Source organism: Diabrotica undecimpunctata, chromosome 9 (genome assembly GCF_040954645.1).
Source record: "Diabrotica undecimpunctata isolate CICGRU chromosome 9, icDiaUnde3, whole genome shotgun sequence".
NCBI classification, from domain to species: Eukaryota; Metazoa; Arthropoda; class Insecta; order Coleoptera; family Chrysomelidae; genus Diabrotica; species Diabrotica undecimpunctata.
The window spans coordinates 81,155,525-81,180,945 of NC_092811.1; the positions used below are offsets into that span (position 1 = coordinate 81,155,525).

Sequence of the window (25,421 nt, forward strand, 5' to 3'; positions counted from 1 at the left end):
TTCTAGAAAACCCTAATTTTTGTGTTTTTATAGGATTTGAGTGCAGCTTTTAGTTCGAAATAGTTTATAAGAGAGTTCGGATGATTGGTATCTTGTTGTGAAACTGAGGATGAATAATGAAAGGGCGAAGGAAGAAAAGAGTATATATAGTTAGGTCCAGATTTGTTGCAAAACTTTTATTTTAAATTTTCTGCCAGAATCTTGGCTGTCTCTTAATTGTCAAGGATAACCTTTCGATTAAAAAAGAGATTGGATATTTTAAGGTTATTTTTTGTTAACAATTTTTTTTTCAAACTGGACTTGGGCTAGTATTTGATGTACATAAAGTTTTCTTACTTAATTAAATATCGTGTCTAAATTTGGCAAAATATGAAGTAAAAATATACAGAGAGCAGAAAAAATGAATAAATGCGAGAGAAAGAGAGAAATTCTATTCATCATGTATGCTTTGATTGGATTTGACATCAGAAGATTTATCAGAGGATGCACTTATATATACTCTTGTAAGTCGGAGATAGGCTGTTCTTTTAACTTTTTTAAGATTCTAGTGATACGGTTTTTTAGTGATCTTTTCCTTGTACCTATGTAGAGCTGCAATAAGTCCTTTTGAATACCATCTATGTTGGAGGATTTTTAAGCTTCTTGCAGTGGGGCGACACATACAAAAGAGTTCTCAAGAAATGTAATAAGTTGCGTGGAATTGAGTGTAAAATTAATCGGATTATCTTTGTAAATCATTTCTATAGCGGAAATATAATAAGGTTTCATCGAGTAATCCAATCAAAGATTAGATTTGGACATTTTTTGGCTGGTTTCGGTGGCATTGAAAATTTCGAAGGAGGAAAAGAACTTAACAGAGCAAGAATACCGGATGAAGATAGATGGTAGGAGTATCATGAGAACTGTCATTGAAGTGTCCCCTTTTTTGTCCTACTGCCAACATGGGTTTTGAATTAGTACGACGAGAGATGGATAAATCCATAATGGCAGCCAGGATGGGTATGCAGTTACCGGAGATGGACTCAATTTCCGAAGATAGAAATTTTTTTGATGAAGTTAAGGATTCAGGATTAAGGACTCCTTAGAGTCAGCTGAAAATGAAGAAGAGGGAGGAGCATTAGCTGCAATGAGTGTCTGATCTGGTCAACTGGAGACTTTGCAATCAGACTCCACGGTACGACCCGTAAGCTTACAAAGAAAACACTATAGTCTGTCAGAGAATAAAAATATTTTAAAGGATGTATTTTCATGGTTAATTAACAGAGAAGATTGCACTTCGAAGTTCACCTTGTCAGCTATTTCAAATGTTACCCTAGGAAAACTCATGATATATGCCTATTGATCATCTGATGTTCCGTATTTTTTAGGGACTGCTCGATTAGGAATGCGGGATGAAAGGAGATACATTTGAAATAAGGATTCTTTTGGTCGCAGAAAGAAGCCTGCAGATAAAGATGACGGTGGAATTAATTATGACGTTCGGTGTATTAGTTGATCAACGATGTCGGTAGAAGTGAGGAAAATGCAGATTCGATTATTCGAAATGCGAGATGTAAAAGTAATATTTTTTGGATAAACTATTTCACCAATTTCTTTAATATATTTAAATAAAACAGTATTCAAAATGGAGTGCATGACAATAACTTGTTCCCTTTTAGAAAACGAACGGGAAGGAGGTCTAGAGACTGCGTCAACGACATATGATTTTGGGTTGGAATTGAAGTTGTTTTGTGTAAATGTAAATATTTAATTGCTGTTCATGATGTGTAGTCCTGGTTACCCAGACCGTAACACAATACCTAAATGTGAGTACCTAATGGACCCTCTTCCAAACTGGAAAGAAAGAAAAAAAGGATCTCACCTATTTCTTGGGATTTTCACTGGTTTTCTTTAATTACACCAATATAGCCGCAATTAAATTCGACTATTGAAATATAAAACCAAATTTTATACTCGTTTTCTTATCACATTGTGATTAAAGAACTTCGCTTCGTATTGTTAACTCGTCGATGAATTACTTTATCTGTTTAACACTGTTTAAATCTTTAAAATCCGCGAGGAACTTTAAAAAGGGTGTTTAACCTTTGACAGTTATTTGACGTTTTTTGAATCGATTATTTGAAGCTTTATTTATAAACTTCAACATTTTATTAAAAAAAACAGTTTGAAAAAGTGCTTTTTAGCTTCTAAACATTAATACTACTTTTAATATTTTTCATGTCATACGGCTGTACGTAGGCTCAATGAAAAGCTGGTGTAAAAGCACTTAAAAAAAAAACAGAAATTTCCATAACCAATAACAAGAAACAAGCTGAGAAATTGCAGCGGACAGATCTCCCTTGCATTTTTCTGTGGCGATATTTTACGAGTACCATTATTTTAATGTTTCAAAACTAATTTACTTCTTCACTGTGTATGCCATTTATAAATCGAATTATAAAATTTAGATATTATTTTACAATGTGTTCAATTTTCAGCTCTTAATGTTAATAAACAATGAAAATATTGGCAATTTCTTAAATAAGAAAAAAAATGCTATTTGATTTCCTCTGGGCCATAGAAGGTTTTGGTTTTTTTTTTAAATGTTTTTTTTATTAGCTTTATATTGAGCCTACATACAAGTGTATGACATAAAAAAGTCAAAGTTATTAGAAATTTTTATATGCTAAAAATTTGTTATTCTTCAAACTGATTTTTAAAGACAAATTTAATATAATCTTGATGTTTTTTTTTAGTAATTTAAAACGAAGCCATAAAAATCGATATCTATTTACAAAATAACCCTAGAGTGACTGTTTGGACAAGTACAGTTGTTTAAATAATCGGTCTCCTGGATAAACAAATTGAATAACTCATAAACTGTATGGTCGTTCTGTATGATATTTAGCACACTTTAAAAACTCATTAACTGCCATAATTTTAAATAGTTATTACATATCGTTATGCAGAAAAGAAAGTTATTTATATTTATATTATTTATATTTATATTAACATTTATAAATTTTACTTTAAAAATAAGGGTTTTTAAATTATCTCGGTCAATTCTTTATGTATTTTAATTATAAAAATATCAATATTAGAGAACATTTTATGATCTATAACTTTTATTTTAACCATATATCTCTAACATGAATAAGAAACGTTTTATGCGCATAAACTTTTTTCACTTTTTACGATTGTTTAATAAAAAAGCAAAGCAAAATTAGCTGAAGTTCACATAATTGTCATCAGCTACCCCTCATATACCTTTTAGAGACTTTAAATACCTGTTTAAGATTTTTTCAGCTTTTTTAGAGTTTTAGATCATAAAAAGTTATGTAATTTTTGAGAGTATCAAAATTAAAATACATGAAACTATTAACCGAAATAGTTGCAAAAAAAAAACCTTATTTTTGCAGTTATTTATAAATTATAATAACTCTTTTTTGGGCAAGGACATGTAACATAGCTCCTTGAAATTATGGAAATTAATAAGTTATTAAAGTGCGCTAAATATCAATCAAATAGTTTATATGTTATTTAATCTGTTTATAAACATTTATAATAACGTTGATATCGTTTATGACCATTACTAGGCAAGAGAGCATTTTATATTTAAAACCAAAGCATTTTATTCTTAAAATCATACTTCCATTGTCTATTAACAGTAAGAGCTGAAAATTGAAGGGACCCTAAATGAAGATCTGAATTGTGCGTTCCAACTTACATATGGCATATGCGGTAAAGAAGTAATAATTTATAACCCGTTAAAATGATGGTATTCGTAAAATACCGCTTCGGAAAAGTAGAATGGAGAACCATTTGAGCTCGGTTTTTTTTTTAGATTTGAACTTTTTCAAAATGAAGCGCGATTGCAAAATTTGCAATATCTTGGCTTCTGTGGCACGTAAAACATAATTTTTTTTTAAACTGGGATAGGTCAACAAAAAGTTGTTTACATAATCGCTTTCTACGATAAACAAATCCTCACTATTTTTATTAGTTACATTACATACCATTATGCAAAAACAAAGTTATTAAAATTTATAAATTTCTGCAAAATCAAGGGTTTCTTGCAACTATTTTGATGAATTCTTTATATATTTTAATTTAGAAACTCACAAATGGAAGAACTTTTTGAATCTACAATTTTTATTTTAACTATTTTTCTCTAACTGGATAAAAAACATTTATAGCCAAAATCACCTGCATGTCTTCACAGATTTATTATTAACTAACCCTCATATATCTTTTAGAACCTTCAAATATCTGTATAAAATTTTTACGTGAAACCAATAATTTTTTCCCAGATGGACCTTTGTATAAATTAGTTCTCCGATAAAGATGAACTTATTTCTACTTTTCAATACAATAACTAAAAATAGCTAAAGAAATACATATTTAAATATCTAATACTTTGTTTATGTTTATTAACTTGATATTTTTTATTCACTAATTTGTTTTCCCGAAGTTTATTATATCATAATTATAATACCAACGAAAACGTAAAATTCAAATTAATGCATCTCGAATATGACGCGTGCACCCTGGCGATAATAAAAAATGATGAATGAAAAAAAAATTAAACATTTTTTCAAGTTAATTACGTAACGGAAACGGTGTAAAATAAAAGAATATAAAAAAAGTTTCTATTTACTTACCAGAGTGTAATATCCATCTTTGACAAGCCGAAGGATTTTTGTCGGAAATCTGAACATTCTTAATCCATGAATATTGTATGGTGATAAACCACATTTGTAATAACAACAAATATTTCCGGCCATCTGTAAAAAACCATTTATTTATTATGGAAGTAACATTATTTTAATTTAAAATCACTTTTTTCAAATATTATCGAATGTATGTAGTATCCGGTAAAATTTATTTCTAAATACCTAATTTGTTTTCTCATACAATGTTTTTTTATGTTTTAAACACATATAATTAAAATGTATTACTTACCTCGGACCAAATTTTTGTAATACACTTCCAAATAAAATAAAATATTTAAATTCTTTAAACTTATTTAGATATAGGAAGATTTAGAAGCCACAGTACGTTTATGTACAATTTTAGTTGACACGATATTTACTAGTTGATAGCACAGTTTAACCACAAAGTTTCTTTTTTATACTATGTTGATAGTAATAACTCTATTTTAAATGAATATCTTAAGTGATTCGAGGTCTGTTTTTTGTAACATTTGTAAGTAAACCTATTGCTACTATGTCAGTGAAATATTGCAACGCTGGTGAATTTAATTCAGTGGATCAAAAATGGACGTTTAGTTTAGTCCTTAACTTTTTCACATAGCACCATCTAGTATAATGTATATCAAACAAACAATGGTATATTAAAATCTATTGAGACAGAAAGAGTGGTGACATCTAGTGACTGTCTCAATTAGAATCAAACAAATTTATACATTGCGTTGGCTAACTAGTCCCATTTAAACAATGCTAATAGGTTTATAATTGTAGCAATTACCATTGATATTTTATGTTGTTTTAGTCGATTTTAGTCAGTCATTGTTGGAATTTGTTCCGAACAGTTTTACTTATTATTTTTTGTTGTGAATAACTAATTGTTCTATTTAATAAAAAAAAATGCCGGGAAAAACGATAACAAGAGAAATGCGACAATGTGTAGTTCATTTATTGGAGTATTTTAAAAAAGAAAAAGAAAACAACGGACCTTTGCTTTTGCTATCATCGGTACATGAACGAGTAGCGGACGCTTTGAAAATCAGTCTTCGCACAATGACCAGAATAAATAGTGAATACAAGACAGGGGCAGCTCTTACTATACCAGGAGAGTCACGTAATGTACAAAAAAAACTAATGATGTCAGCGATACTATAAAAGGAGAGATTAGAAATGTACTGTATGGCATGAAAGCAAAAGGAGGGCACGTTACAATTAAAGTTCTAAATACACAATTAAGAAACAAGCATCTCTATGACGGTTCTGATACAAGTTTGTGCCGTCTTATGAAATATTGTGGGTTTTCATACAAACTAGAAAATAATAGACGAGTGCTATGTGAGAAACCATGTATTGTCTCCAAACGACTGTATTTTTTGAGGCATTATATGAGAAATTTTTTAAGTCCAAGTCCACTTCAGTTCGTTTTTTTAGATGAAATATGGAAACTTGGCAAGATGACTGTGTGAAAAGCATCAGAAAAGGACACGAAAATACAGGTAAACGCTTTGTTGTTTTACATGCCGGAAGTAGGCAAGGATTTGTTAAAGATGCTGGATTACTGTTTTCTACGAAATCGAAGAGTGCAGACTATCATGATTCTATAGATAAAGAGTCTTTTAAAAAGTGGGTCTCCGAAAAGCTGATACCAATGTTGGAGGAACCATCTCTAATTATTATGGATAATGCCTCATACCATAGCTCTTTAATAGAAAAGTTACCGAATGACAGTTGGGAAAAATCGGACTTACAAGAATGGTTACGAGCGAAAAAAATAATTTTTGACGACGATTCGGGCAAGACAGAACTATTGAGTCTTTGTCGCCAGAATAAACCACAAAATACCAGGTACGTTATAGACGAGCTACTCCAAGAACATGGGCATCAGGTTTTGAGATTGCCTCCATATCACTGTCAATATAATCCGATTGAGTTGGTCTGGGGCATTTATAAACAATACTATGATCGTCATATTGGAGAAAATGGACCTGGAGATGAAACAGTGAAAAAAGTTTGGGGCGATGCATTAGCTGAGGCAACACCTGCAGTGTGGGCGAGTTGTGTTAACCATACTGAAAAATTAATTCAGGACGACTGGGCAAAAATGGTCACATATGATGAAAATGAAACTATAATTATCATCGATTTGGCGGAAGATTCCAATGATGAAGACAGTTCCAGTGAAGACGCTGACTGATTAGCTAATTAATCAAGGTCAGTACGTTGTAACAGTTCAGAATTCGCTACAGTACTTAAAACTTAAAAAATCTGTATCATTTTTTAATTAAAGTGGGTTAAATAATTAACACTTTTTTGGGTATATTTCAATATCCTTTTAAAATGTACTTTTCGTTATATCCTGTCCTATTGTACTGCAAGCTAGAAAAATACTTCTTCGCAATTTATACGTATATTCCGTTATTAGAAATTTAATGAAAAATAATTTATAATTTTCTTTTATAACTATTATTTCGTTTGACATGCTACATTTTGCTCCGCCACTGGAGGAGGTGAACGAATCGAGCTTAGACAAAAAAAGACAGATGAAACAACTTATTGCAAGTTTTTTTACATGCACACGCCAAGAACGATGAAAACGATTATAAACAACATCGATGTAAAATCGATCCTGAACGGCTTTAATGAACAGATTGTAAAAAATATAGTCACGTGAGTTTAGTTTGCAATATAACGCTTTTATCAAACAAAAATAAATCTAACTTAACCAATCACTTCAATGAATATTGACCAGCGAAACGGAACCAGACAATATTTTTTGCATTAATAAAATTGTAGACATTTTTATGAAAATCACTCTTTAAGAGTTGCTGAAAAATTTTATATTACAGTGCTTATTGAAAACAAACCCGAAATATTTGAAGTCAATTCTGGACCAGGATTTACACTCATTTCAGAATCAAAATTTCAAGAATTAAATCTTGATATGGCATTTTACAAATATAATATTGCATTTAAATTATGTACAAAAAAACATATTTTATCCCTTGCGGAAAGCACGCATCAATACAATAACAAAATAAAATTTTAACAGAAGAATTTTATGTAGTTTCTAATGAGTTCGATCTCCATATTGATGGAGAAGACATGTAGAAATTTACCTCCACGATATCGATAGTTCATCAGGAATCAAGCAACTTAAGAATATACCGACTAATGAAACACAATTGGCTTAAAAATATTCAAAATAAAAAAACATATGTGAAGAAAAAATTGGGTCAAGTCAGTCTACTTTAAAGCAAGAGCTGTACCTTGCGCACTTGTAAAGAAAGTTGAAAATAAACTTGACTTAGAAGCTTAAGAATTACATCCAAAGTCATCCATACTGATTAAAGTGCACCACTGGTTGTTATTCCAAAAGCTAATGGTGGTATGAGACTTTGTGTAGATTACAAAATTAGCGTTATTGATCAAATTGTGTCCGTAAGCTATTCAATCAGAAAAGTCGAAGAAATCTATTCAAAGCATATCTTTATTTATCAGTAGACGAAGAAAGCAGTATTACCCAAACTATAACACACATCGATTAACATATCGAATGCATCGACTATTTTTTGGAATTAAAACTATTTCTTCAGAATGTTAAGGACTAGGGTCTTATTTAGATATTTATTTCTCAAGAAATTTAAGGCTGAAATAGATAATATATGTAAGCCAATATGTATACAACTAAAAATTCATTAAAAGTGATACAAAAATGTGATACAAAAATATAATGGTACTTACATATCAGTACAAGGAATTATCCAAGTGTGTCGTCAGTTGGGTGACATTTTTATTTATTTCAGAGCACACCCATGCGTTATGGCTACTTCGGCAGAACAAATGTAATTAATCCCAGCTGTTTATTTGAAGAGCTATTTCTTCAGAGTTCAATCGAATTATGGATCACCAAGTACTATTAGGTCTATCAAAAACTCACTTGTATCTTTATAACATGGAGTTATATCCATAAACAAAGTTTATGGATCAAGTAAAGAAGAATGTCAACAAAATTCTAAGGCATGGCTTTAACAACTAAAAATGTTCGATCGACACTTTAATCGCAAAAAGTAAGCTTTTTTTGAAACCAGTATAGAACATCTTAGTCATTTTATCAAACACTATCAAATTTTAAAGTCTCCAAAAAGAGTCAAGTTATTCTCGACACGCCACGACCAACAGGTGTGAAACTTTTACAGAAAAAGGCAAAATTTAGTTGGAATAGTTCATGGACAACAACTAACAATAAATTAAAAAAGGAGATTGCAAGTGATCAAGTTTTGATACCATATGATTCAAGTTTGCCCGTTATACTAGCTTATAAAGCAAGTTCTATTATTGCAGGGGTACTTTCTTATGTTATTATTGGCATAGAAAGGCGTATCGTACATGCCTCAAGATCTCTTACCAAATGTAAACAAAATTAGTGTCAATTATTTTACAGAGAAGCACTTGCAATTATTTTTTCGGTAAATCACTTCTTGATGTATCTTTTTGAGAGTAAATTTAGACTCATCACTAATAACATCCCTCTGACACTATCTTTAATGATTTCTGCTGGACTATTACCATATCTTAATCAAGAAATTTTAACATACGATCTATCCTACCAAAGTATATCTAAAGATGCCATAGACAAAGATACTACTTTATTAAGAAGTAAATCTGATTTAAAATCGCAAATCTAGATAAAAATGTCTGTCCTGTCAACGGTCATTGAAAATCGAATATCACCTTATAATCTCCACGACATAACTGGAATACTCCAACAGAAAATTGGGACTGCGTTCATATTGACTATGCGGGTCCATTTTAAGATTTTTATTTTTTTGGTAAAGGTTGACGCCAAATCACGATAGGCTAAAATCGAAGTTCTTAGGAATGCGCCACCATCAGAAACGACCATTGATATTCTGTTAGAGATATATTTTATACACGGATATCCTCAAGTTATGGTATTAGACAACGCTAAAATTTTTGTAAGTAATCAATTTAAACAAATTTCAAAAATCCATGGAATTTTTTAAAAGTTTATTGCTCCTGGTCGTCTTGCTACAAATAGCTTAGCTAAACGGAACGTTCAAACCATAAAAATTAGACTAAAAGCTATGTCTACCTACCCATAAGGTAGGTCTACCTACCGCATAAAAAAATACCAGAAATTGTTTTAAAATATAGAGCGACACAAATTTCCTGTGAGCAATCACCAGCTAAAATATACTGAAACAGAAGTTTAAAAATTAAACTCGATGCACTGCGTCCACCAAAACTTACCCGATCAGAAATTCAACCCCTGGTGCAAGAACCTTTAATTTGGAAGACAGATTACAAGTCAGGTATCAATATGAATGAGAAAACAAGTAACTTTAAAAATTTGGCTTAATTGTGAAGTTCAACTTGATGATGGCTATTATCTAAAATGTCACATTGGCCAAATTCGTAAAATCATGATACCCAAAAAGAATGTAACCTTTGTACATAAACGAGAAGTAATTCATTATCAGCCACAATATCAAGAACCTCTTCTACATCGTCTACTGTCGATTTACCTTTTAGTTCTTCCAGTTAATTTATATCCAAACCCTATCAATAAAAATGTAGATCCAAGATAGAACCTGATCATCCTGATAATCCACTGGTGATTAAATCTTAAAAAATATGTTGCCTGTGTGGCATATAAGAAATAAGATTAAGGGTACTGCCTGGTACAGAATATGCAGCAGTACGGGTTATTAAATTTTTAGCATTTAGTTTACCATGTACCGTTGACCTGAGGATACATAGCAAATTATATTATGCGAAACCGGTCGTTGGTGTTAGAATTAATTGATTGCGAGTAAGTCTTATTCTTATTTTTTTACCAATTGGTACTCATTAACGCTGAACCTACTGCTGAAGAACGTATTTCCCTTAACAATTCACCAAAGCAGCCTCCTATGGCTAAACATCCTCCTTTATTATAGAATCACCCCACAATGTTATATATTTTGTTATAAATATTAATGCCAATGCAGTTAATAGATGTCATATTATAATTAATAAAAATCATCCAATTATTTTATCGAAAGACATAATAGTAGTCTTTTAAAAAACGAATTATAGCACTGTACATGTTTGCAGAACCGAGTAGACCACTTAAATTATTTTGAAATTTGTAGTAGTCACGTTGAGGTCTGTAATGAACACATTTTATTATTTTGTGTTGAATTGTTAAGGAGCCATCACAATGTTCACAGCGAGGACAATTTTTAGAAGACAGTTATCCATGAGTAAGATGAGTGTGACCTATTCTATTAAAAAATTATTAGCAATACATTTATTCGTGAGTTGGTCAATGTCATATTTTTTATATGATACACTTTTATCCCGTTCTTTAGGACAATCTCTTTTAGTTTTATGATCATCAGTATGTTATTAGAATCCTCATTCAGCCCTTGATAACTTCTAATATCTGGTATTATCCTTCCGTGCTTATTTTATAACTACGTATTATGCCATCAGAGGATATTTCTTTGTAAATTGTCATATGGTTATAGTAGGTAGGAATTTTTCATATCATTCTCTTGAACGAATTATATCAACGTCTTTCCATTCTCTTTTTTTTTACTTCATATTTACCTTTTACCTCCTGTGATTATCCTGTACATATCTTCATTTCCCACTCTAGCGTTTAGCTCACCTATTATAATTTTAATTTAATAATAATTTAATTTTGGTATTTGGTAATTTATTATAGAGTGTGTAAAAGCCAAATGGAATAAATTCATTATTTAGGTTACTGTACATATTTATAAAAAATCCCGAAACATGTCAAATTTAAATTATAACTTGACATTCTTTAACGTGAAAATGCAACCCCTACCTTCAACCGCCTTAGAATGACAGGTACAACCCCCAATTTTTAAAATAGGAAGTATAGGCTTGTGATATATCGTTTGAAAGGTCTTTTCATTCTCCATTCAAAAATGTTGTCGCTTTCAAGTTTATTAAGATTAATTAAGATAAAATAAATTAAAATCATGTGGTTACCGAAATTCGCTAAAATATACTCAAAACTTATTTCCCGTTTAGGTCTTGATAATGAGAAAGTGAACAAAAACCATAGCAATGTGGTTTTTAGATGGTAACCATTAAAAAACGTGGCAACGTTATTTTAACACGCATTAGTAAATTGTTTTATTTAAGTTGTCAGTATTTTAATTTAAGTGAAAAGTTTGTTCAATTCAATTCTGAAAAATGGTTAGATTAACGGAAATGCATAAAATAACAGTTTTACAAATGATTGGTTACGGAGATAACACCCGAACACAACATGAAGTAACTCGCCTATTTCATGAGAAATTTTCTAATTTATCGCCTATATCCCAAGGAACAATAAGTAAAATAGAGAAGCAGTTTCGCGAGTTTGGTCATGTAAGGCAGATAAAAAAAGCAGCTGCCAACGCACTGAGTGATGAACTCAAATTAGATGTGTTGCTTGAGTTTCAGGAAAATTCACATACATCGAGTAGACAGGCATCCACTACATTCAATGCTAGCCATACATCGATAGTAAACATATTAAAAGAAAATAAATTGCATCCCTATAAGATGATACCTACCCAGGAGCTCATGAAGACGATTTTAATAGGAGAACTTTTTTTTTGTGAGAAAATGATGGACATGTTGGATAACCAATCAGAAGATGTTTTCTGATGAGTGTACTTTTTCAATTAACGGTCATGCTAATCGACAAAATTGCCGCTACTGGGCCACAGAAAATCCTCACTGGATGAGAGAAGAACACACTCAATGCCCTCAAAAGGTTAATGTTTGGGCAGGGATTGTAGGAAACAATATCATTGGTCCCTTTTTTATTCAGGGCAACTTGAATGGCAACAATTATTTGGCACTACTTCAAAATGATGTCATTCCAACGTTGGCAAATTTATATAAATTTATATCCTGATCCAGAAAACCCTCAAGTTCCGGCGAATACGATATGGTTTCTGCAGGATGAAGCACCACCAACTTTACCAACATTACCAACATTAGCATGTTGGTAATGTTGGATGGAGCATTACCAACTTAATGTCCGGCAGTACCTCGATACAATATTTCCCAATCGGTGGATAGGGAGGCGAGGATCGATTGAATGGCCAGCGCGATCACCTGATCTTACATTATTAGATTTCTTTTTATGGGGATATGTGAAAAGCCATGTGTACAAAACTAAACCTTTTGATTTAAATGACTTAAAAGAACGAATAACGCTTGCGATTAGGTCGATCACGCCTGTTATGTTAAATAATGTTAGAAGACAGTTTTATTTGAGATTAGTATGTTGCCAAGACATTCGCGGAGAACATTTTGAACATATACTTCATTAACATTCATAGTTCTTTTTCGTGTTCTACATTTTATTACGTTTTGCAATACATTTTAGTTTTTGATTGTATTGTAGCGAATTTCGGTAACCACATGATTTTAATTTATTTTATCTTAATTAATCTTAATAAACTTAAAAGCGACAACATTTTTGAATGGAGAATGAAAAGACCTTTTAAACGATATATCACAAGCCTATACTTCCTATTTTAAAAATTGGGGGTTGTAACTGTCATTCTAAGGGGGTTGAAGGTAGGGGTTGCATTTTCACGTTAAAGAATGTCAAGTTATAATTTAAATTTGACGTGTTTCGAGATTTTTTATAAATATGTACAGTAACCTAAATAATGAATTTATTCCATTTGGCTTTTACACACTGTATATAAATATAATCTTACTATAGAGGTCGTTTTTTATATTCGGACCCTTATTTTCTGATGAAGTATGCACGTTTAGTAAGTTTAATTTTCCCACTTTAATAACACTACCTGTTAGTATTAACATAAAGACTTTTCAGTTATTGGTTCGAACTCCACTAAAAAGCTTTGTAACCGATCAATAATTATAAAACATGTTCCCAGTCTTTTACTCAAAAAATTTAATGAACAACTGAAAAAGCTATAGTTTTTTAATATGGAAAACACGGCTTGGATTTAGATTTGCTTTCTGCAATACTATTAGATGGAGCTTTCATTGCTTAACTACTGATACAATATGCTAGGACTTTTGCTTTAAAAGTATTTCTTATAAGCCAAGATAGTATCCTAATTATCTCCTTATTGTTTTCTCTATATTCTTGTTGGTTCCATATATTTGTTATCATCTTGGTTATCATTAGTTTATTTAAAACATTTACCTCTAGTTTGTTAAAGTGTCCAACTTTCTTGCTGTTCTGAACCGTCTCCATATTTTGGTATCTATTGTATCCTTTCGAAACACCTTTACTTCGAATAATCTTCATTGTAATTTTTCCGTAATTTCTTTTTTTTTGTAGAGCAGGTACGCTCAGATCCATTTCCATTGATCCCTACAATCTTAAAGATACCAATTATCTACGATACATTTCTACATATTTTTGAGATACTGCAGAATGGTGATTGTCTGATAAAAGTAGTATTTCTTTGTACCTTGGCAACTACAACTACGTTAATTTGTTGACCTTTTTTGCTTGCTTAAAAAACTGTTTTAATGTTACAAATTGTGGTCTTTGGAATCTTAACATAAGTTAACCTATCTTCGAGGAACATGTTTAAAAAATACTTATTGTAAATATATGTTTCAGGAGCTTGTGCCAGTAATAGTTAGTGCAGTTCCTCGACCATCAGCTATGCAATTAATTCATTATCTGCAAATTGCTAAGAAAGGTAAATTGTGTTCAGAAGTTATTTATATGAGTATATTTTTTTATAAAAATACGAACATATATATTGAAAAAACATAAAGGTAATTTTTATTGTGCATTTTTTAATTAAAAGCTATGATTAAATATACATGATTTATTTGGCTACAAATTAATCTGAAATAATAATCAGAAAGTAATAAAGGAAACTATTATAGATCTGATCAAAGTTCTATTACATATATCACATCATGGTTAATCCAATGTGGACTACAGTTACCTGAACATGTGATCTTAAACAGATTTTTTAAAAAACGAATAAATAAATATGTAATACCAAACTTTTTTTGCAAAGCCGACATCTGAACTTCTTAGAAGTATCTTCTTCTTTACATACCATCTCTACGACGAAGGTTGACAATCATCGTGGCTATTCTGATCTTAGATGCTGCTGCTCTGCATATTTTGATTGATGTGCATCCGTTCAAGTTACGCAACCATGAGATTCGTCTCCTTCTATAATTCTCTTGCCCTGTATCTTTCATTACACAAAACATGCCCCAGGTATTGCAGCTTTCATGTCTTGATGGTTTCCAATATTTTCATTCTTTTGTTGACTCTTCTTATGACTTCGTTGTTTGTTACATGCTCGGTGCATGATATCTTCAGAATTCTTCTATACACTCACAGTTCAAATGCTTCCAACTTTTTAGTAGTCGTCGCGTTTAGTGTCCACTCTTCTATCCCGTAAAGCAGAGTCGAGAAAATATAACACTTTGCCAGCCTAACACTTAAATCTAATTTTAGTTCTCTTGCACAAAGTACCTTTCTCTATTCGAACTTTGATTACTTTTGAGTAATCGATATAATGCGTTAGGCTTTTACGGTCATCGTCTAACTCATTAAACTGTTTGTTCGGGCTGTTGTCTTCTGAGATTGGTTCTCGACATTTCGTCAACGCTAGTAGTTGGCATCTACTGGAGATGTTATTGCTTCGCTTGTAAGCTGAAACTGTCGCTGCGTACACACACACACGCAGTGATCAACCCTGCCCCTAGGAACATGTGTATACCAATCTAATAATGGGATCCACATGTCCGAAGATCAAACCGGTCACACTTCGCTAGTCGAAGTGGTACCTATCTGACCCCCAGGTTTTTCCTCCACCCCTCCTCATCGTGTGACTTACGTGAGGAGGCTTATGATCTGAGTGAATGAAGTTACTTAAGGTGTCCTGGGTAATAGAACACCCTCTGTTTTTAATGACTGTGGTTATGCCACCTAACTGTAGGGGTAGCCACATCTAGGCTTTTCTCCCTATTTACATTACTGACTCTATTGAAGTTACTCTATCATGATTTCGGGACTTGAGTCCCTAAAACAAAAGAAAAAAGCGTGTGTTCCGACCATAGAGCCCCCAGCCTTGGCTGACGACTCTATGTTCGGAAAAGAGTGTGTGCTCGGTCACTCGGCCGCCGATTTGGCAAAATAAATTTTGTTCTCCTCGCCGGCCGAGCATCCGAGTAGGGTCCGGCCACTGAGCCCTTGTATGCCGCACAAGACCTCAGTGCTCGGATTTCGCGAGAATATCAGTGTTCATCTGATCCGCCTTAGGGGCCTAGTCCGTTGAAACGGTGTATGTAGAGCCTGATGGGCCCTCCATATTTGGTCTCTGTTGAAATTGAAGTTACAAAAATGTACAGTGAAAAAGATTTAAAAATTGGATGAATCCAAAGTGATTTAGATAGAGACCGTTTTTTGTTTGTTTTTTTTTTTTTTGTTTTTTTTTTTGTTTTTATTTTTTTTGTTTTTTGTGGACTTCCTTGGAGCTTCGGAACTTTAATATGCCTGGGCAACAATTCTTTCCTTTTTTTTTCTTAATCCTATTTGTGTGCGTGTGGTGGGGTGAGCATTCCCAAGTGTATACTGCTCTCACTTACCCCGGTGTATATTGTGCTTATATCTACCTAAAAAACTAAAAACCTAAAAGAAAAAGCGTACCCTCTCGCCAGAGTTGTTTTGGTCGGTGTTCTATCTTTCTTCATCTTGAGGTTTTGACGACTATGCACCATTACATCCTTTGTTATTCGTTTGGGATCTCCCTATATCTTGCTATTTGCTGATTTGGTCTTCTGTGTACCGTCCTGATGTTTTCGTTGTAGTTCGTCAGCTCTCTTAGCATTCTACTAGGGTGGTTTGTTAGTCCATTGAATATATCATATGCTCTTTCGTCTAGTGTCCGTAGGATCTTGGTTTGTCCTGAGTCTCTGAATATGTATCTTAGTGGTACGTATTTTGGTATTTTTAAGGCGTCTCGTATGATTTGATTTTGAGATCTCTGAATCTTCATTCTGTTTGACTTGCAGGTGTGTCCCCATGCTGCTGAGGCGTACGTTAAGACTGGCATGATGATGCTGTTTGCAACCCTGATTTTGGTTTTAAATCTTAGTTTGCTTTGGCTTTGTATACCTGTTGGTTGACATGTTCTGTGAATGTTAGCTTTTTGTCAAGTAACACTCCTAGGTATCTTGCCTGGTTACTCCATTCTACTGGGGTGTTGTCTATCGTGATTTCACGGTTTGGTACACTTCTTCTATGACTAAACATTACAGCCTGGGTTTTGTCTGGGTTTAAGGCTATTTTCCATTTTATGCACCATCGTTGGAATCTATTTAGTGCTCTTTGCAGGTGATTAGCTGCATGATCCGGGTTTCTCCAGCTAACCGCTATTGCTGTGTCGTCTGCGTAAAGACTCAACAGAGATCCGGGTTCTGTTGGCGTGTCGGCCGTATAGATGGTATACAGGTATGGCCACAGCACGGCGCCCTGAGGCACACCCGCTTCCAGGGCTCCGACTTCAGACAGGGTTACCCCTATTCGAATCCGGAACCTTCTGTTAGCAAGGTATGACGCAAGGAGACATGTCATCGCTACGCTGTATCCCAATGAATTCATTTTGTAAATGAGTCCCTTGTGCCAGACTCTGTCAAATGCTTTACTGACGTCCAGAAATGCGGTGGCTGTGTATGCCTTTTCGGTAAAACCTTTGGTTATGAATTCTGTGAGTCTTAATACCTGTAATTCACAGGAATGTTCACTTCTGAAACCGAATTGAGCTTCTGGAATGGTGTGTAATGCTTGAGACTCTTCGTTCAGTCTTTTTTAGAATTACTCTTTCCGCAATCTTGCTTATTGATGATAGTAAGCTGATTGGTCTGTAATTTTGAGGAAATGTGCCATTTTTCCCTGGCTTAGCAATCATGATTATGTGAGCTTCCTTCCATCTGTCTGGAAAATATCTTAGTTTCAGCATATTGTTTATGATGTTGGTAATATAAACAATAGCTTTTGTAGGTAGGTTTTTCAGCGCCCTGTTTGTGATGTTGTCTGGACCAGGGGCTTTTTTGGCGTTGGTCTGCTTTATAAGTTCTTTTATTTCTTCGGGAGATGTATGAAGTATCCCTATTCTGCCTTTTGTCCTTTTTAGTCTTCTTGCTGTCCTCTCTACCTCTTCTTCGAAGTCTATATCTTCGTTGGGGTGTTCGTTGTTTCTACACGCCTTTCTACACGCCCTTTCTATTTCGTCTTTTAGGACTTCTGCTTTCTCGATTTCTGTGTGGACAATCCCGTTTACTCCGTGTAGAGGGGGTATGGGTTTTTTGTCCTTTCGTAGGATTTTTGATAGTTTCCAGAACGCACATTTGTTTGGATTTAACTCTTCGATATAGGAGTCCCAGCTTTCATTTCGATGATTTTGAAGTTGTTTTTTCACTTCCCTATCTAGCTCATTTGCAATCCGTTTGTCTTCTACCGTTCTAGTGCGGTAGGCTCTTCTTCTTTTCCGATTTTTCTGTTTGATTAAGTTTTTAAGTTCTATACTTATGTCCCTGAATCTTCCTTTTTGTCTAGTTATAGTTTCGGTTTTGGAGCTGGCATCGATAGCGTTGATAATTGTTTCTTCTAGTTTTATTACGCTGTCCTCTAGTTCTGTTATGTTGTTGATTGTGGGGATATTACCGATGTTTTCGCTCACGATTATTTTGTAGTTTGGCCAACTTGTCTTTTTTCTGTTGTGGGGCAAATAGTTTGTTTCTATTGCGCCCAGGGTCAGGACGATTAAGTTGTGTGTCGAATCGCCTTCGTTTAGAGAATGTATCTCGTATTGTTGACCCACGTTGTGTAGGATTGCAATGTCTAGGTAAGTAGGAAGTTGTCCGTGAAAACATGTCGGCTCTGTTGGTCCGATCACGTACGTATTTGGTCTGTTTTCGAGATGGCTGCATAGTTGTCGTCCGTTGCTGTTGGTCGTCCTGTCGTGCCAATTGGGATATCTCGCATTAAGGTCTCCTATTATTATGGTTGGCTCTTCTGAGTTTAATATTAGGCTCAAATCTTCATCTAGGATCGGTTCGTTAGGTCTGACATATGCAGACACTATTTTTAGTGAGTCGTTGTTGGCTTTTAGTTTTATGAGTGTGGCTTTCATTGTGACCAGTCCATCTGGTGTTGGGATGTGTTCATGTTCGATTTCTTTTTTCACAAGTATGGCTGTTCCACCTATGGCGCTCTGTGTCCTGTAGATATCGTAGCCGAGAAATTTTGTTTTCTTCCTTTTCACTAATTTGGTTTCTTGTAGGGCTACGATATCGAGCTCTAATCTATTTATCATTTCATCCAGAAGGTTGATTTTTTTGGATAATCCGCCGGAGTTCCATGACCCAATGCGAAGATCTTCCGTTTGGTGTACTAACATTTCTGACCTATGTTTCCTATGGCTGTCATTACCTGTTGCATTTGATCTAACATGTTGGAGACATGTGCCATTTTGGCATTTAGATCAGCGTTGAATTTGGCGATTAGTGCTGCTGCTTCGTTTGTGGCTGTTTTTTCTGTTGTCACGCTTTCAGGCTGTTTAGTAGCCTGTGCGTAGCTAACACCTTTATTGGTGTTGCTGGTGTTGATGGGCCTTGCCCTTTGTTGTTGTGGGGCGGCTTTCTTCTTGGGAGCTCTTGGGCATCCGCGATAGTTCGCTGTATGCGCTTGTTCGCAGTTAGCGCATTTTGGGTCCGTTTCCCTGTCCTTTTCGCATTCACTACTAAGGTGATTTTCTCCACACTTCACGCATTTCGACCCACAGTGGCGGAATTTTGAGCTGTGGCAGAAACCTTGACAATTGAAACATTGTATTGTTTCATGTCTTGTCTTCATTTCGTCCTCTACGCTGATCCTCATGTAACATAGGTCAGAAATGTTTTTTATTTTTGCGTCCTCTTCTGCTTTGATTGTAACCAAAAACATTGGGAGGGGTTTCTTGTCTGGCTTTTTAGAGATCATGTTTATGACCTTAGTAGCCTCTACTCCTTTGCTTATAATTTCATTAAGTATAAGGTTGGTATCGGTTTTTGTCGATAGTCCTCTTATAATTACTCGCTTCATTTTATCGGTATCTATAGGATACGCGATAAAGTCTACAGCTGGGCTGTATGTCTCTAGGAGTCTTACCATTTTTAGGTAGTCCTCTCTGGTCTTTGTTTGTATAAAAATAGACCTTCCTGATCTGGCAAATTTATTTGCCGAGATTATTTTCATGGCTGCAGCTTGCTGCAGTATCTTCTGGTGCTCGTTGATAGTTTTTAAAATTATCGCCTGTGGTTTAGGCTGCTTCGGAGTAGAGGCTGCTACTTCAGGAGTGATCTCGGAGGTCGCTTCATCTGCAACTTTTTTGTTAGGAGGTTGTGACTCCTTGTCGTCAACTTTTTTATTAGGAGTTTGCGCCTCCTTTTTCTTTGTGTCAACTTTTTTGGTGGGAGGTTGCGACTCCTTTGTTGTTGAAACTTTTTTGTTTTCAAGAGCTTGTCTCTTCTCTTGCCTTGCTTTGATGGTCTTGTCCATCTCTTCTTCTTTACGCGTTTGGATAAGCTGAGTTTGCTTCTCCGCTGCGCTTTGTTTGGGTTTTTTTCTCGACGGTTTCCATTCGATGCCGGTGGTGTGCCAGTCTTCTTCTGCTTCAATTTCCATACCGTCATCACTAGGTATGATGGGTATGACTTCTTTGTTTGTTGCTTTTTTAGAATTCAATTTTTTCGCCGAATTCGACTTGGCGGTGTTTTCTTTTGGTGGTGGTGGTTCCTGGATGATATCTGCATTCTCTCTTTGGAGTTTTGCCTCGTTTCTTTGCTGAGTTAATGCATCCATTAACTCTAGGATCTTATCGGTTAGTCTTTTGACTTCCCGATCTTTTTCTTGGTTTTCTCTTCTTAACTCATTTAATTGAGTAAGAAGTTTTTCTTCTCTGGCTCTCATTTCCTTCTTCATTTCTTTCATTTGTTCGGTCAGTGCATTGACTGACCTACTTAATTCGTTGTCCCTTTCTATGGCTTCCATTTCCTTGGCCTTTTTTCGTTCTTCGTCGTCTTCGTCGAATTCAGGGGCACGCTGTCTTTTTAGTTGTTTCGATGGAGCTTCCATCTCAACGTTGTTTTCATCCTGTGGGGGCGGTGCTTCGGCGTTTAATGCTACGTCCGACTGGGCGTTCAGAGCTTCGTCCGACTCGGCGTTCAGTGCTTCGTCGGTGTTGGCATCTGCGGATAACGATATTGTGTCATCCGTATCGTCTTCACTGATTTTTTCATCCTCGGACTCGGGCGATAGGAGTCATCGTCAGATGATGATGGGAGATTATCCATTGGGTTGTTTAAATTCGCGGTAAAATTATTATAAAGTTCTATGGCTGTAGCTACTGAGGGGGTGGATGACTGGGGCCTGTCATCATCTTCTACTTCGCGTGTAGTCACCTGCGTGACAACACTATTTTGGGGGGGTAAATCACTCATTTTGCCGTAAGGCGGTAAACATAAGTTCAAGAGACTAAATGGAGTTTGCTACTCAGAAGACTCTGTTTTTGTCTTCCCGCCAAGCCGCTGCCTGACGGTTTTCCTGGGTGTCGTCCCAGCAACCTCTCGGTAGTTCTCTCCCTGATTTCTCAGGGAGGGATCCTCTTGATGTTTCTCTCACCTCAGAGGCAGGGGCCGTTTCTGTCCGACTTAGATTCAAAAAACTAAGCCATACAGTGTCATACCTGTCGACCCACTGAGGTGAACCCGTATATTCGCAGACGCAAAGCTATTAAAAGCCTCCTACGAGGAGCCTATAAAGGCAACCCCTCGAGGTTTAACTTAATAACAACCTCGCATCCGCTTTTCGCTAATATGTAAAACAAATGCCTATGCCACACTCGGTGTCTTACCCACCGGGAGCTAAAAACCTCCGTTGACAATAGGTCAGTTGTCCCCACCTAAGCACACTTCGCTGACTCGCGTCCGTCCTGTTCTACTGCTAGAGCCGAACACTGATTACTGCTGAGAAGACTACTGTCGCTGCGTTCACACACACACACACAATCACGCTAAGCGATCAACCCAACCTCTAGGAACATGTGTATACCATACTAAGCATGGGATCCACATGTCCGAAGATCAAATCGGTCACACTTCGCTAGTCGAAGTGGTACCTATCTGACCCCCAGGTTTTTCCACCACCCCTCCTCATCGTGTGACATACGTGAGGAGGCTTATGATATTGAAAGTTACTAGAGTTGCCTTGGGTAATGAGACAACTCCCGTTTTTAATTATTGTGGTTATGCCACCTAACTGTAGGGGTAGCCACATCTAGGCTTTTCTCCCTAATTACTTTACTGACTCTATAGATTTTACTCTAACTGCACTTCGGGACTTGAGTCCCTAAAACAAAAAGAAAAAGTAGCGTGTGTTCCGTCCATGGAGTCGACAGCCTGAGCTGTCGACTTCATGTTCGGAAAGAGTGTGTGCTCGATCACTCAGCCGCCGATTTGGCAAAAATAAATTTTGTTCTCCTCGCCGGCTGGGTGTCCGATGTGTGTCCGGCCACTGAGGCCTAATCCGCATCAGCGGTATATAGAAGGCCTGAGGGGTCTTCTATATGGAGAAATGAATTTACGTTAAAAACGTTTAGTGACTTTAAAATATCAGAATTTAAAAGAAAAACAACCGATTTTTTTTTTATGGGGGTCTTCCTTGGCGATGGGACTATAATATGCCGGCACAATTCTTACCCTTTTATCTTACACTAAAATCTTACACTAATGTGTGGGTGAGTTGGGGTGTGCATTGCAGGGTGTATACGGCCTCCACACACCCCGGTGTATAGTGTCCTTATCTAAGTGCCTTGGCACCTGTATCCTCTCGCCAGAGTCTTAAAAGAGAAGGATTTTTTTTGGTGGTTGTTTTTCTGATGACTGCATTCTTTTGTTTAGACGTCCTTGCGACCATCTCATTCTTCATTTATTCGTTTGGGACCCTATATCCGGCTATTTGCTGTTTAGGTCTTCTGTGTACCGTCCTGGTGTTTGCGTTGTAGTTAGTCAGCTCTCTTAACATGCTACTTGGGTGGGTGTTTAGTCCGTTGAAAAGTTCGTATGCCTTTTTGTCCATTGTGTGAAGAATCCTTGTTTGTCCTGAGTCTCTGTATAAATTTCTCAGAGGTACATATCTTGGTAGATTCAGGGCGTCTCTTATTAATTGGTTTTGCGCTGTTTGTATTTTCTTCCTGTTAGTTTTACAGGTGTGTCCCCACGCAGCGGGGGCATACGAGAGGACTGGTAGGATAATGCTATTCGCCATCCTGATTTTGGTTTTGAACCTTAGCTTGCTTCTTCTGCCAATAAGCGATGAGAGCTGACTTTTTAGCGCTTTGGCTCTATACGTTTGCTGATTTATGTGCTGCGTAAATGTAAGCTTTTTGTCGAGTAACACTCCTAGGTATTTGGCCTCATTTGTCCATTGTACTGGGGTGTTTCCGATTGTTAATTCTTGATTCGGTACACTTTTTCTGTGACTAAACATTACAGCCTGTGTTTTGTCTGGGTTTATGGCTATTTTCCATGTGATGCACCATCTTTCGAATCTATTAAGTGCTCTCTGCAGATGATTAGCTGCATGATTTGGATTTCTCCAGCTAACAGCTATTGCCGTATCGTCAGAGTAAAGACTCAACAGGAATCCTGGTTCTTTTGGCGTGTCGGCCGTATAGATGGTGTACAGGTAAGGCGACAAAACAGCTCCCTGAGGCACACCCGCCTCCAGGGTCCCGACCTCGGACAGGGTTGCCCCTGTCCGAACTTCTTCTGTTGGCTAAGTATGATCCAAGGAGGCATGTCATCGCCTTGCTGTATCCCATGGTGTTCATTTTATATATGAGTCCATCATGCCAGACCCTGTCAAATGCTTTACTGACGTCCAGAAATGCTGTTGCCGTGTACATTTTTTCGTTATACCCTTTAGTTGCGAATTCGGTGAAACGTAGAACTTGTAGTTCGCATGAATGTTCGCTTCTGAATCCAAATTGCGCTTCTGGTAGTGCGGCCTAGTGCTTCCGATTCTTCGTTTAGTCTTTTCAGTATAACTCTTTCCGCTATCTTGCTTATTGATGATAATAAGCTGATAGGTCTATAATTTTGCGGAAAAGTGCCATCTTTCCCTGGTTTTTTGATCATGATTATTTGTGCCTCCTTCCATCTGTCTGGGAAATATCTTAGTTTGAGCATATTGTTTACTATGTTCGTTATGTGGACAATAGCTTTGTTGGGTAGGTTTTTTAGTGCCCTGTTTGTGATGTTGTCAGATCCTGGGGCTTTTTTGGCGTTTGATAGTTTTATTAGCTCTTTAATTTCATCGAGAGATGTATGAGTTATTCCTATTCTACCCTTTCTTCTCTTTAATCTTCTAGCTGTTCTTTCTACCTCTTCTTCGAAGTCTATGTCTTCATTGGGATTTTCGTTGTTTCTGCATGCTCTTTCTAGTTCGTCCTTTAGGACTTCAGCTTTATCTCTCTCCGTATGAACAATCCCGTTTTCTCCGTGTAAGGGAGGTATGGGTTTCTTGTCCTGTCGGAGTATTTTCGATAATTTCCAGAAGGCGGATTTGTTTGGGTCTAATTCTTGGATATAGTTGTCCCAGTTTTCGCTTCTATGTTCTCGTAGTTGTCTTTTAACTTCCCTGTCTAGCTCATTTGCAATCCTTTTATCTTCTAGAGTTCTAGTACGATAGGCTCTTCTTCTTTTTCTGTTTTTTTTTTATTAGGTTTTGTAGTTCGAGACTTATATCTCCGAATCTTCCTTTTTGTCTAGTAGTGTTTTCGGTTTTTGAGCTGGCATCGATAGCATTATTTATGGTTGTTTCTAGTTTAGTTACACTGTCTTCTAGTTCTGTGATGTTGTTTATTGTTGGGACGTTACCGATGTTTTCGCTAAAAATCCTTCTGAAGTTTGGCCAGCTTGTGATCTTCTTTTGGTGGGGCTGCAAATAGTTTAATTCTATTGCACCCAGGGTCAGGACGATTAGATTGTGCGTTGAATCGCCTTTATTTAGAGATTGTATCTCGTATTGTTGACCCACGTTGTGTAGGATTGCAATGTCTAGATGTGTAGGGAGTTGTCCGTGAAAACAGGTCGGTCCTGTTGGTCCGATCACGTAGGTATTTGGTCTGTTTTCGAGATCGCCGCAAAGTCGTCTTCCGTTGTTATTGGTTGCTCTATCGAACCATAGGGGAGATCTCGCATTAAGGTCTCCTATAATCACTGTGGGCTCTTCTGTATCGAGGATTAGGCTCAAGTCTTCGTCGAATATCAAATCGTTAGGTCTGACATAAGCTGACACTATTTTTAGTGTTTCGTTGTTGGCCTTTAATCTGACTAGCGTGGCTTCCATTGTCACCAGTCCATCTGGTGTTGGTATGTGTTCATGTTCTATGCCCTTTTTAACTAGTATGGCAGTTCCTCCTGATATCGCTCTATGGTCAGTTCTGTAGATATCGTAGCCTGGAAATTTGGTTTTCTTCCTTTCCACTAATTTGGTTTCTTGAAGGGCTACGATATCGAGCTCTAATCTGTTGATCATCTCATCCAAAAGGTTGAGTTTTTTGAAAATTCCACCGGAATTCCAGGACCCTATGCGTAGATCCTCCGTACGGTTCGCTAGCATTGTCGGTGTATTTCTCC

General features: G+C 35.9%; 1 protein-coding gene across 1 annotated transcript in view; it reads left to right on the plus strand.

Moving 5' to 3' along the window:
* LOC140449717 (gastric triacylglycerol lipase-like) overlaps positions 1-25,421 on the plus strand; it is a 148,399-nt gene that overhangs the window by 69,712 nt on the left and 53,266 nt on the right. Inside the window, exon 5 of the mRNA XM_072543037.1 lies at positions 14,332-14,413. Coding sequence (XP_072399138.1) covers positions 14,332-14,413 — 82 coding nt within the window. The remainder of the gene's footprint in view (positions 1-14,331; positions 14,414-25,421) is intronic.